The 13,742-nt window shown below is 43.7% G+C and overlaps 1 protein-coding gene across 2 annotated transcripts in view; it reads left to right on the forward strand.

Moving 5' to 3' along the window:
• The window catches only part of LOC126210315 (uncharacterized), a 141,044-nt gene that overhangs the window by 38,726 nt on the left and 88,576 nt on the right, over positions 1 to 13,742 (forward strand). For both annotated transcript variants that reach the window (XM_049939512.1, XM_049939513.1), the window contains exon 2: positions 6,885 to 7,016. In XM_049939512.1, the coding sequence (XP_049795469.1) occupies positions 6,885 to 7,016 (132 nt within the window). The remainder of the gene's footprint in view (positions 1 to 6,884; positions 7,017 to 13,742) is intronic.

A 13,742-nucleotide genomic window follows, 5' to 3' on the forward strand; every position in this document is an offset into this window, starting at 1 on the left:
TTGGCAACTTGCTTTAAATGTTCAGAAACATAAAATTGTGTTCCTCAAAAAACAAAAAACTGTATTATCCTATGACTTTAATACTGAGAAGTCACAACTAGGATCTTTCAATTCATCAAATGCCTGGGTGTAATAGTTCGTCCCATGAACCGTGGACCTTGCCGTTGGTGATGTGGCTTGTGTGCCTCAGTGACACAAATAGGTATAACCACAAAGGAGGGGTATCTGTCGAGAGAGGCCAGACAAACTTGTAGTTCCTGAAGAGGGGCAGCAGCCTTTTCAGTAGTTGCAGGGGCAACAGTTTGGATTATTGATGATCTGACCTCGTAACATCTACCAAAACAGACTTGCTGTGCTGAAAGCAAGGGGAAACTACAGCTGTAATTTTTCCGAAGGTCATGCAGCTCTACTGTATGGCTAAATGATGGTAACATCCTTTTTGGGTAAAGTATTGCAAAGGTAAAATAGTCCCCCATTCAAATCTCCAGGTGTGGACTACCCAGGGGGAGGTTGTCATTAGGAGTAACAAAACTGGTGTTCTACGGATCGGAACATGTTATATCCCTTAATTAAACAGGTAGGTTAGTGGATTCAAAAAGGGAACTGGATAGGTTGAAACTAGATATAGTTGGAATAGGTGAATTTCGGTGGTAGGAGGAACAGGACTTCTGGTCAGGTGAATAGAGGTTTATTAATACGAAGTCAAATAGGGGTAATGCAGGAGTAGGTTTAATAGTGAATAAGAGAATAGGAATGCGGGTAAACTACAGTGAACAGCACAGTGAATGCCTTATCGTAGCCAAAATATGCACAAACCCCATGCCCACCACTTTAGTTAAAGTTTACATGCCAACTTGCTCCACAGATGATGAAGGTATTGAAAAAATGTATGATAAGATAAGGCAAATTATTCAGATAGTTAAGGGAGATGAAAATTTATTAGTGGAGGGGGACTGGAATTCAATAGTAGGAAAAGCAAGAGAAGGAAAAATAGTAGGTGAATGTGGACTGGGGGAAAGGAATGAAAGAGGAAACTGCCTGGTAAAATGTTGCACAGAGCATAATTTAATCATGCTAACAATTGGTATAAGAATCACGAGAGAAGGTTGTATATGTGTAAGGGATCTGGATATGCTGGAAGGTTTCAGAATGCAACAGTTGACTAGAACAGGGGAAAGGAATACAGTATAAGACAAGAGATGAAATACTGAAGGCAGCCCAGGATCAAATAGGTGAAAGACAAGGTCTAGTAGAAATCCTGGGGTAACAAGAGGTATTGAATTTAATTGATGAAAGGAGGCAATTTAAAAATGCAGCAAATGAAGCACGAAAGGGAATACAAACATTTAAAAAATGTGATTGGCAGGAGGTGCAGAATCACTAAGCAGGAATGGCTAGAGGACAAATGTAAGGATTTTGGAGCATTTTCCTCCAGGGTAAAGATAGATACCGCTTACAGGAAAATTACAGAGGCCTTTGGGAGAAGAGAAGCAGCTGTGTTAATATCAAGAACTCTGATGTTAAACCAGTCCTAAGCAAAGAAGGGAAATCCGAAAGGTGGAAGGAGTATATAGACGGTTTCTACAAGTAAGATGAACTTGGAAGAAATATTATAAAATGGAAAGTGGATGTAGATGAAGATGAGGTGGAAGATGCGATACTGGAGAAGAATTTGTCAAAGCTCTGGAAGATCTGAGTGGATATAAGGCCACGGGAATAGACGATGTTCTGTCAGAACTAGTGATAGCCTTGGGAGACTCAGCTATGACAGAACTCTTGCATCTGCTGTGCAAGATGTATGAGACAGGTGAAATACCAGACTTAGAGAAGAATGTAGTAATTCCAGTTCCAAAGAAAACAGTTGCTGGCAGGTAGGGAAATTACTGAACTATCGGCTTAATAAGTCATGGTTTCAAAAGACTAACATAAATTTGTACAGATTAATGGAAAAACTGGTAGAAGCTTGATCTTGGGGAAGATCAGTTTGGATTCCAGAGAAATGAAGGAACACACGAGGCAATACTGACACGACCCCTTATGTTAGCATATGGGTTAAGGAAAGGCACACTAATATTTATAGCATTTGTAGAATTAGAGAAAGCTTTTGACTGGAATATTCTCCTACAAATTCTAAAGGTGGCAGGGGTAAAATACGGGGAACAAAGGGCTATTTAAAATTTGTATGGAAACCAGGTGACAGTTATAAGAGTCGAGGGACAGGAAAGGGAAGCAGTGCTTGAGAAGGAAGTGAGACAGGATTGTAGTCTGTCGCCAGTGTTTTTCAATATCTACATTGAACAACCAGTAAAGGAAACCAAAGAAAAATTAGGAGGAGGAATTTAAGCTCAGGGAGAAAAAATAAAAACTTTGAGGTTTGCTGATGACATTGTAATTCTGTGACGGACAGAGTGGCCGAGCGGTTCTAGGCGCTACAGTCTGGAACCGCGCGACCGCTACGGTCGCAGGTTCGAATCCTGCCTCGGGCATGGATGTGTGTGATGTCCTTAGGTTAGTTAGGTTTAAGTAGTTTCTAAGTCTAGGGGACTGATGACCTTAGATGTTAAGTCCCATAGTGCTTAGAGCCATTTTTTTTAAATTCTGTCAGAGACAGCAAAGGACTTGGAAGAGCAGTTGAATGGAATGGACAGTGTCTTGAAAGAAGAATATAAGATGACAATCAACAAAGGCAAAACAAGGATAATGGAGTGTAGTCATATTGATTCAGGTGATACTGAGGGGATCAGATTAGGAACAGAGACACTTAGTTTTCTAGGAATTTGTTTCTGAAGTATTTGTCTGGAGTGTAGCCATGTTTGCAAGTGAAACATGGACAATAAGCGGTTTAGATAAAAAGAGAATAGAAAATTTTTAAATGTGCTACGGAGGAATGCTGAAGATTAAATGTGTCAATCATATAACTAATGAGGAAGTACTGAATAGAATTGGGGAAGCAAGAATTTTGCGGCACCACTTGACCAAAATAAGGGGTCTGTTGAGACATCAAGGGATCACCAGTTTAGTATTGGAGGGAAGTGTGGGGTGTAAAATCATAAAAGGAGACCGAGAGATGAATATGGTAAGCAGATTCAGAAAGATATAGGTTGCAGTAGTTATTTGGAGATAAAGAGGCTCACACAGGATATAGTAGCATGGAGAGCTGCATCAAGCCTTTTGAAAAGGCCTTGTCAATACTGCTATGAAGGCTGAGTTGCCACTGTTATTACAGTAGGCTGAGTTTTTGAGTTCATGAAACAGCTTCTGGTGTAGTACGCAGCTAAGACAATTTCTCCCTGCCACTATTACACAGCCATACCCCAGAGTCGGGGAACAGGATAGAGAACTAAAGTTGTACAACACTCCAACAAATTAGTAACAGTCACACACATGAGTTAAAGGGTTTACTTATCTTTGTAGCTTGTTGAATAGTGTAGTCTGCAACACCACTTGTAATACAACACAAACAAAGGACCCTCAAAGGCTAAGTGCAAATAATTGTAGGTAAACTTCACAGTACATAGAAAATGCAATTCACAACTGCCTGTTCACTTGTAAGTTCACTAAACGATGTTCCCTGTCTAAGTCAGCCCTGGACGATGATCTGTAACCAAGTGGGCAGGAGCTGCTCTTCTATCTTCCAAGTAGGCTTCTGTCCGTTGTCATCCGGTCATTGACATATTGTGTCCGGCTGGCAGTTGGCCGAGGCAAAGTCGATATCTTCGTCGTCAGTGCCGCCTGTGGCACTGGTGGAACTCGCGCAAGTGGCGAGTTTCTATGGCACTGGCACCAGCTCACATCTTTGGACCTGTAGTGCTTTTGTCCTGGCTGTGTTTTGTTCAGATGACACAGCAAAGCAAGTCTTTGGACTGACAACGATGACGACGACAACAACAGCAGCAGCAGCAACATGAAACGAAATGGTCACTTAGGTTCAGTTGTTGGTAATAGAAGAGGCAGACCTCGGTGTACTGGTAGAGTACTGTGGAGATGCAATCAGTCTACATACGAGATTGCTTACAAATCACTCGTGTGACCCATTCTAGAATATTGCTCAAGTGTGTGATACCAAGTAGGTCCAAAGGGGGATATTGAATGTATACAGAAAAGGGCAGTATGTGGGAAAGCATTACTGAGATGCTGGAAACTGAACTGGCGACTCTTGAAGATAGAGAAAGCCCACTAACAAAGTTTCAAGTACAGGCTGTAAATAATGATTCTACGAATGTACTAAAACCCCCTACATGTCATTCATGTAGGTATTGTGAGGACATTAGAATAATTACAGTATCCTCAGAGGCATTCAAACAATCATTCTTCCCGTGCTCCATATATGAATGGAAAGGGAAGAAACCTTAATGACTGGTACAATTGAATGTACCCTCTGCCATGCACTTCACAGTGATTTGCAGAGTATAGATTTAGATGAATAGGTAGATGTAACTGTAGATTGAAAAGTGTGTGGCCATGACTATGATTGACATTTCAGTTTGATTAAAATTTGCATTCAGCCACAAAATACATTGCACAAAAATAAAAATTATGTGGCTGAAAGCGGATTTCATTCAGTTCTAGAGATACATTCATAGTAACTGGACTCTCAATTTGGAAGATAACGGTTCAAAGCTGTTTCTGGCCGTCATTTAGGTTTCTCGTGATTTCCCTAAATCGCTTCAGCCAAGTGCCGGGATGGTTTCTTTGAAAGGGCATGGCCAACTTCCTTCCCCGTCCTTCCCTAATCCGACAGGACTGATGACCTTGCTGTTGACTCCCTTCCCACAAATCGACCAACCAGTCCGCAGTGAGGAGGTGTTCAAGGACGTGAATCATTCTAAATAACCAAAATACAGAAAACTTATTTTGTACAGTAGGTAATACATTTAAATTTAATAGGCATTACCCACACTGAGTGGTGTGGTTCTGAATGATGCAGGGCAAGTCATCTACAGACTAAAAGGTAGTTGAGACAAACATATACATACCAAATTTCAGAAAATATTTCATCGACTGTTAAAATCGAGCACTAACAGGTTGCAGGCTTTCAAATTAAGTGAAATAATGTGATGGTCCTCAACTATGTACCCTCTGACTCAGAGTTGAAATATTAAAAGTTTTGGCTGGTTTCGTTGTTTAGGGGCTGGGATACGTAGTTGCCACATTACAAGCCAAATACTGCTGAGTCCACAGTATACAATATGAATATGCACATGAAGCGAATGGTCGAAGGTTCCTATCACTCGGCAATCGCGAATGTAACGTAGAAATTTATAATAAAAGATTGCAATAAATAAAGTCTGCTGGCACTATCTTGATGACTTTAAATCATGAGTACAATAGTAGAAGTACTTTTGAGAATGTGGTATATTTCTGCAAAACACTTATTGGTGTCAATGGTCCAGCAATTAAATAAAATATTAGTTGAATAACATGGAAACAATAGATTCCTACTGCACATAATTAGTTATGAACGACAACATAGTTCCTGAGATATTCACTTCTGAACGCATACATCTTCACTGTAGAAACCTTGGAAATCACACAAGTTCCGAAGTCCACACTCCGAAGTATTTCTATCTCTCGGGACTACGCACAAGCCGCTCCACACTCCAAGTCTCTCAAGCGACCATGCGTCCGTCGCACCCTACTGTCCAGTACTCCCCGTGTCCTGTCCGGAAACAATCCTGTGATTGGCTAGAGCGCTCTTGCCCTGACTTAAAGCCAACGCTCACTCACAAACATAATGAAACGCATACTAAATACTGGATTTACATTTAAATAACTTGAAATTAAATAAATATTCCTGTGGCTGGGCCATAAACACACTCTAGCACACATTATTAAATACATAAACAAATTAAATAAACATATATAAAAGGAATAGAACAAAAGGTAGGCCAGTAGCCCAATGTCTCTGTGCTTTCTATAACACTGTAAACATTTAATCAATTTCTTCATGAATAGCATATTCATAAGCATGCTGCTACCATTTCTTCGCGTAACTGTGGAATACTTATGTCCTGATGCGATCGATAGTAATCGGCCACTTTGACCTCCAATAACTCATGTACTATTCGAGCCACATCCCTGTAATTTATACCAATTTTGGTTTACACTGATAGCTTTCTAAAGACATGTCGATCGACAGAATCGGATGAACCGTTTTGATTTTGGAAATTCGTTGCTGGGTGGTACTTCTATAATTTATCATTAGATACTAAACTTTAAACTAATAAAAATATTGAAAATCTGATTACACCATCAGAATCATCGTGCAAATAATAGTAATGTACATGTTTCTTTGTGGGGTATCATGATACATCTGGCTACTATTAATTTCTATACGAACTGTGAAATGTCTGCCATGATGATTTCACAAAGTCCGCCATCTTTGGCACTCACAGCATACAAGTCTCTTTCATCGACAATCTGTCACCAAGGAATTCCCAGCCGGCCGCGGTGGTCTCGCAGTTTAGGCGCGCAGTCCGGAACCGTGCGACTGCTACGGTCGCAGGTTCGAATCCTGCCTCTGGCATGGATGTGTGTGATGTCCTTAGGTTAGTTAGGTTTAAGTAGTTCTAAGTTCTAGGGGACTAATGACCACAGCAGTTGAGTCCCATAGTGCTCAGAGCCATTTGAACCATTTTTGAAGGAATTCCCAGCCATGTGCTCGGCCTGGACCCTGCGCTGGGGCTACCCCTCTTGTCCGGCTAACATTCGACACCACGTGTTTCCTGCCGGGCCCCGGCTTGCCGAGCGGCCTGTGCGGCCATGCCAACTCAGAACTTAGAATATTTCCAGGACACCTCAACTCACCCGTTACCTCACAAAATACAAAGAATTTTCTGTGTTAACTGAAACTGATCATATAAATTCTGTTCTATTTATTTCAGTCAGGCTCTTCTTCAGCCAAGGAGCAGGATGAGCGGCAGATGGTGTCTCTTTCTGCAGCCGAATGTCAACAATTTAGGAAGCTGCAGAACAGTACCTTAAAGAAAGAATTATACACTGGGAGGTATGTGGAGGTAAGTAGAATGTGCGTAATGATGGATGTAAGTAGCAGGATTGGAACGGAAAGGTTGAAAATATAGAGGATGGATATCAGCAACATACACACACATCTTTTTATGTGTCAGCAAAAACTGCTATTAAATACTACTAATTTTTGTTGCAACTAGTTTAGACCTTGCATCATCCTCAGGCAAGCTTTTGCAGCTGAAATTGATATAAACCATGTGACCAGCGTATGTAAAATATAGGGTTGTCCGTAGGTGTGGAATGGGTAAAACACTAAGCTCACAAAAGTTTAGGCAAACATAGGGCATTGAATTAAGCGGAAAGTAGTTGAGAGTCCTGCTGTTCCCAAAAATTTTTAATGCATCTTCACATTTCTAAATGATTCTGGGACCTTCTTATTAATGTAATACAAAGCTTGTCCGAATAATAAATACCGTTTCGTTCTACTGCTGCAGCAGCACTAGTGTCACAGTTCTGCACACTCGTGCTTCTCTCTCTGGCTCATTGTCTTTCCACTGACACCATTACAGCTGGATTGTGTTGTGTTTGCATTTGTTAGTGATTGTTGAAAATATTTCAGAAGATCTGAGCCCGCCGACTGCGAAGTGTGTTCTATAATATGGTTTTCGAACACAAGGAGCGTTGAGACAGCTTAAATTCATCATCAACGTCTAGAGATTTGAGGCAAATATGTAATGACTGGAATGGTGAGAAACTGGGTGAGAGAATTCAATGATGGACAAACCAGTGTTCATGAGGAAGCGAGGAGTGGGCGACCTTCTGTTGTCATTGATGGTTTGGTTGAGGAAGTGAATGAGAAAATGCATGGAAATGAACGGCACTTTTGAAAAGTCTCCACAAATTTCAAAAACCAGTTTGCACGAGATTGCCACAAATTGCTTAAATTTTCACAAATTTTGCTCCTGTTGGGTTCCGAAAATGCTGGTCTTTCGCTCACTCCACATCCACTTCTCCCTCCCTGCCTCCCGATGGCCAGGTTACCTCACTGGACTTTCCATCACACTGATTGGCCTCTGTATAACTCCTTAGGTCATGTTTACATCTTCTTTGTCAGGTTGTATTGATGAAGTCATTCATGATCTGTCTGATAAGGTAACTCGTGGTGCTGGCATTACCGTTGCCTGCTCGATGAGCCCTGTTCGCAGTCAGCTAGATCCGTGGTGGAGAACGGCCATTGCCACCACTGTCCACGATCGTAGTCAAGCCTTGCAACCTCTTAAGTGGCACATGTCCTGTGCTGGTCTTATTACCTTTAGATGCCTTTGTCCAAAAGCCCTTAATAAAACAGAGCAAGCGGGTGTGTTGGGAATGCTTTGTCTCCTCCCTAGGTTCTCCTGTCCCTTCGTCATGGATGTTGGATACACTTCCACACCCTCCAAAGTTGCCAGTAGCAGTCTTCCATTCCAGACCATGCCCTTCCAGGTGGCCTTTGTGCAGATCCATCAGTTGTCAAGGACAACCTCACGACCCATTTTACGATGGCATTCCCATCAGCTTCCTGTTGAGCTGCCTTCCTCCTCCAGAAAGAGCAACCTGAAGCTTCTCGCTTATGTTTTACCCATTGTCAAGTGGAATCCTAGAATGAACCTTTCACTGAATGGGAGCTGCTTCTGGCAGTCTCTTCTTCCCACAGATCAGTCCCTGGCCCTGATTCCACCCACTATAACTAATTGCTTGGACACCTTAATCTTCCATGATGACACTATCTCCTCCAGGTGATTAATGGTATTTGTCTCCAAGACATTTTCCCTTCTCAACAGAGAGGCATTATTGTGGTTCCTTTCCTTAAGCTCGGCAAGGATCCGTTGTCTCCTGACAGTTACCGGCCAATCAGCCTGACCAAACTCCCCTGCAAGTTACTTGAACAGACGATTGGCATTCCACTGGGTGGCGTTTGAAGTGTCCTTCTTTTTCTCATCCCTATTAATGGACTTCTGGCCTTCTCTGGACTGTAAGGTCACGCCCTGCTCTGTATATGGATGATTTTAGTATTTGGGCTATCTCCCACTTGGTGATCCCTGGAGCTACAGCTTCAGAATCCCATCCGGCGTGCTTCTGTGTGGATACCCTCGCACCATTTTCAGTTCTCTTCCCTTAAGTTGAGAGCGGTGCATTTCCATTTCTGTACTATGCTACATCCTAATTCGAAGATATACCTCCATGCCCAACACGACCATGGTCCCCCAGTTCCATTTCTCGTGCCTTCTTTCTTACAACAAGTTTACTTGGTTGCCCCACATCTGTCGTCTGAAAGCTGCCTGTTTTCATAAACTCACTGTCCTTCGCTTCATTGTCCACACCTCTTGGGGCAGGGGTTGTTCAACCATTCTCCGTCAATATCAGATATTAGTTCTGACTCATCTGGACTGAGGTTGTCAAGTTTATGGATCAGCTGTGGGGAATTTTCTCGCAATGAGCCAATCATATTTACAATCAACATCTACAAAACGTAAATGGAATGACGCTAATGATTCAAAGACCCTTCCAGCGGCACCACGGTTCCTTGTAGTTTCACGTACTGAAGATGGTCAGGCCTTTGCAACAGTAAATCTGTTGATTATTCAGAAAGGTGTTGATGCAATTCCCAGCCCTGTGAAATCCTGCTCTCGTTTACAGAATGGAAGTTTGCTTTTGGAGATTACTAATGATTCTCAAGCATAACAACTGCTTGCTGCATCACTTCTCTACGGCTATCCAATTCGTGTTGAGACTCATAGAATTTTGAATTCTTTCCGTTGTGTTATTTACACTAGACTCCATGACGGTCTGACTGAGGCCGAAATCCAATTGTAGCTCTCTGATTAGGGTGTCACTGCCGTCCATCGGGTGATGAAAAAGTTAGATTCCTCCTTAGTGCCCACTTGCATTCTTTTTCTCACCTCCGATATACTGGTGCTTTCATCCAAGATCAAAGCAGGCTACGAAATTATCACAGTCCGGCTGTACATTCTGAACCCGATGCACTACTACCAGTGTCATCGTTTCAACCATAATAGAATGTCTTGTCAACACGCAGCCAAATGAGTAACCTCTAGTAGGGATGCTCACAAGACCAATTGTCCACCTTCTTCTCCCTGCTGTATCAACTGCAATGTCACAGGCAAGCCACCTCCTCTTGAGATTGTCCTGTGTACCTCAATGAGCGGGCTGTCCAGGAGATCCGGGTAAAGGAAACAGTGCCTTACCCAGTCGCTCACAAGTTATTGGATAGTCGCAAACCTTGCGTTCTACAGTCTGGCACTTATATATAGTTCTGTTCTTGCTACATCTCGCTCCATTGGACACGGCCATGCAGACATGCAACCTCAAATTCAGCTCTGAGGTTGTGAAATTGCCTAGTGTCAAGGTAGCATCACCATCCTCTCATCCAGCTGTGCAACAAACTATCAAACTCTCACCTCGAGGTGCAAAGCCACCAGCTACACAACTGGCAGTCTGGAAAGAACAGGAGGAGTACTCCCGGGAAGACTTCCTGTGTCACTCCAGCCAACCAACACCTGAGTCTTCCTCTGCTAACCAGAAAGGCTCTAAGAAGTGCAACAAAGGCAAACGGTCTCTCCTTCGCCGACTCGAAGATTCGTTTCGACAGTATCGCCACGTGATACCTTCGTCTGGCTGACCTCAGTGTTGCCGATGCACACCACTAACCGTTTGTCTGTGTTGGACTCCACAGACCTACAGCACAAAAAATCTGATGCTTTTGTGGACCTTATGGAGCAGGATCATCCTCCCTCTGTGCCCTGTAGCAGCAAGTCTTCACAGCAGCCAAGGTGACACACCTTCATTTTTTCCTCATCTTGACTCTCCTCCAATGGAACATTCACAGCCTTTGATCCCACAAAGAGGATTTACGGCTGCTTTTAGAATCACAGTGTCCCCTTGTACACTGCCTTCGGAAAACAAAATTGCACCCTCATGACTGCTTTGAGCTTTTGCATTTATTCCCAGTCTGTTTTGACCTTCCCCTTTAGTTTGACATTCCATCTCATGGGGGAGTCACACTGTTCATACGGGATGACGTTCATAGTCAACCCACCTCCCTGACTACCTGTCTTCAAGCTGTTGCAGTTCGCCTTTTTCTTCCTCACCTGACTTTTTCCCTTTATTTACATCCCACCATCATTTGACATCACCAGGGCGACTTCCTCCAGCTTATTTGGCAGCTATCTCACCCCTTTCTGCGACTCGGTGACATTAATGCGCATCGTCCCCTTTGGGGTTTCTCCCAGGACCAGTCAGAGAGCTGCCCGCTTGGCTGACCTTAATCAACTTAACCTCTTCTGCCTTAACACAGGAGGCCCCACATTCCTTTCAGACTCCTCACACACCTATTCCCATTTGGACCTATCCTTCTGCACTGTCCATCTTGCCCATCGTCTCGAGTGGTCTGTTCTTTCTGACACATACTTGAGCGACCATTTCCTGTGTGCTATCCATTTGCTGACTCCTACCCTCCTGCGTGCACACCCAAATGGCAGCTTACCTAAGCTGACTGGTTGTTTCACTCCTCCATGGTGACCTTCGAAGAACAGAAGAACAGGATTTCCCCAGTTGTTATGACCAAGTGGAATATCTTACAAATGTTATCCTTATCACTGCAGAATGTTCCATTCCTTTCACTTCCTCTTTACCATGACGTATCCCAGCCCTTTGGTTGTCTGAGGCATACCTGATGCAATTCGTGGGTAGAGTTTTTAACTATTGTCCTACGATGGCAAACTGCATTCATTATAAACAGGTGCGTGCACAGTGTCATCGCTTTCTTTGGGATAGCAAAAAAGCTAGCTGGATTTCATTCACTAGTTCTTTTAACAGTTCCACCCCTTCCTCTGTTATGTGGGCCAACCTCCGACGGCTCTCTGGGACCAAGATCTATTCCCCAATTTCCGGCCTGACAGTAGCAGACAATGTCATCGTGGACACTATTGCTACCTCCAACATCTTGGACGCCATTTTGCAGAAATTTCAAGTTCTTCCCACTATAACCTTGCCTTCCTCCATCGGAAATGAGTGTTGGAGATTTGGGCAATACCATTCTCTTCTCAGAATCATGAGTGCTACAATGGTGTCTTTACCATGAGAGAGCTAGATATTGCTCTCAGTTCATCCCAATCCTGCACCCCAAGGTCAGGCGCTGTTTACATTCAGATATTGCAGCACCTTTCTCTTGCGGGCAAGCACTTTCTGCTTAATACGTACAACCGCATCTGGGCAGATGGCACGTTTCCAGGATGCTGGCGTGAAGCCACCGTCATACTCGTACCTAAGCTCAGTAAGGACAAACACCTTCCTTCTAGCTACCGCCCCATCTTCCTCACCAGCTATGTTTGCAAGGTGATGGAACGTATGATTCATGCCTGGCTGGTACAGCGGATCGAGTCTCACAATTTATTAACGACTGCACGGAGTGGATTTTGAGCGTACTGTTCTGCAGTTAACCACCTCCTCACTTTGTCCACCCGTTTCATGAATGATTTTCTGTGGAAATCTCAGACTGTGGCCGTGTTTTCAGACTTGTAGAAGGCATATGACACCTGCTGGAGAACTGATATCCTCCGTACTCTCTGCACGTGGGGGCTTTTGTGGCCGCCTGTGGCATTTCCTTGAGGAATTTTTAAAAGATTGAGTTTTCAAGGTGTGTGTGGTTTCTGCCTTGTCAGGTACCTTCATCCAGGAAAACGGTGTGCCCCAGAATTCCTTCCCAAGTGTCGTCGTCTTTGCTATTGCCATTAACCCTCCAATGGCCTCTCTTCCACTGGGCATTTCCGGCTCCCTTTTGTTGACGATTTTGCCGTGTATTTCAGTTCTCCACAAACGTGTGTCACTGAGCAGTTTTCAGCAATGTCTCAATCATCTCTGCTTGTGGAACATCGACTGTGGCTTTCGTTTATCCATTGACAAAACTGTATGAATTTCTGGCGGTGCAATTGGTTTCTCCCACCATCTTTACATCTCGGGCCTATTGCTCTCCTGTTCGTTGAAACTATGAAATTCCTGGTGTTGATGCTTGATAGGAAACTCTCTTGGTCCTCCTACGTGTCTTACCTGGCAGCTTGCTGTACATGGTCTCTCAGTGTCCTACATGTCCTCAATGGTACTTCCTGGGGTGCAGACTGAACCACCCTCCTCCATTTGTACTGGTCCCTTGTCCGTTCAAAACAAACCTATGCGTGCTTTGTTTATGTGTCTGCACGTCCCTGTCTCTTACGCTGTTTCAACACTATTCACCATCGTGGCATCCATTTGGCCACTGACGCCCTTTACACTAGCTCGGTTGAGAGTCTGTATGTCGAAGCAGCTGAACTAACACTGTCCTACCACCGTGACTTTCTCCTCCGCAGGATATGCGTGCTGTTTGTCTGCCATGCGTGGCCATCATCCTATGCCTCCTTCTTCGATGACTCCTTTGATCGCCAGTATGGAGCGCATGCCTCTTCTCTGTTATGTCCTGAAGTCCACTTTCGGCACTTGCTCCGGCAGTTTCATTTCACGCTACCTGCAACTTTCCCGGTGGCTGTGAACCCCTCACCACCTTGGGTTCGCGCAGTGGCCAGTGTGCACCTTAGCCTTCATTTGTTTCCTTAGAGCAGTATTCCAGTATCACGTTCAGTTTCATGACCTTCACATGGAAATTCGCAATAGTAGCTTTGTGTAAACTGATGGCTCTGAAACTGACCGTGGTGTTGGGTCTGCCTTCGTCATTGGTGCTGACT

This window comes from Schistocerca nitens, chromosome 10 (assembly GCF_023898315.1).
Source record: "Schistocerca nitens isolate TAMUIC-IGC-003100 chromosome 10, iqSchNite1.1, whole genome shotgun sequence".
NCBI lineage: Eukaryota > Metazoa > Arthropoda > Insecta > Orthoptera > Acrididae > Schistocerca > Schistocerca nitens.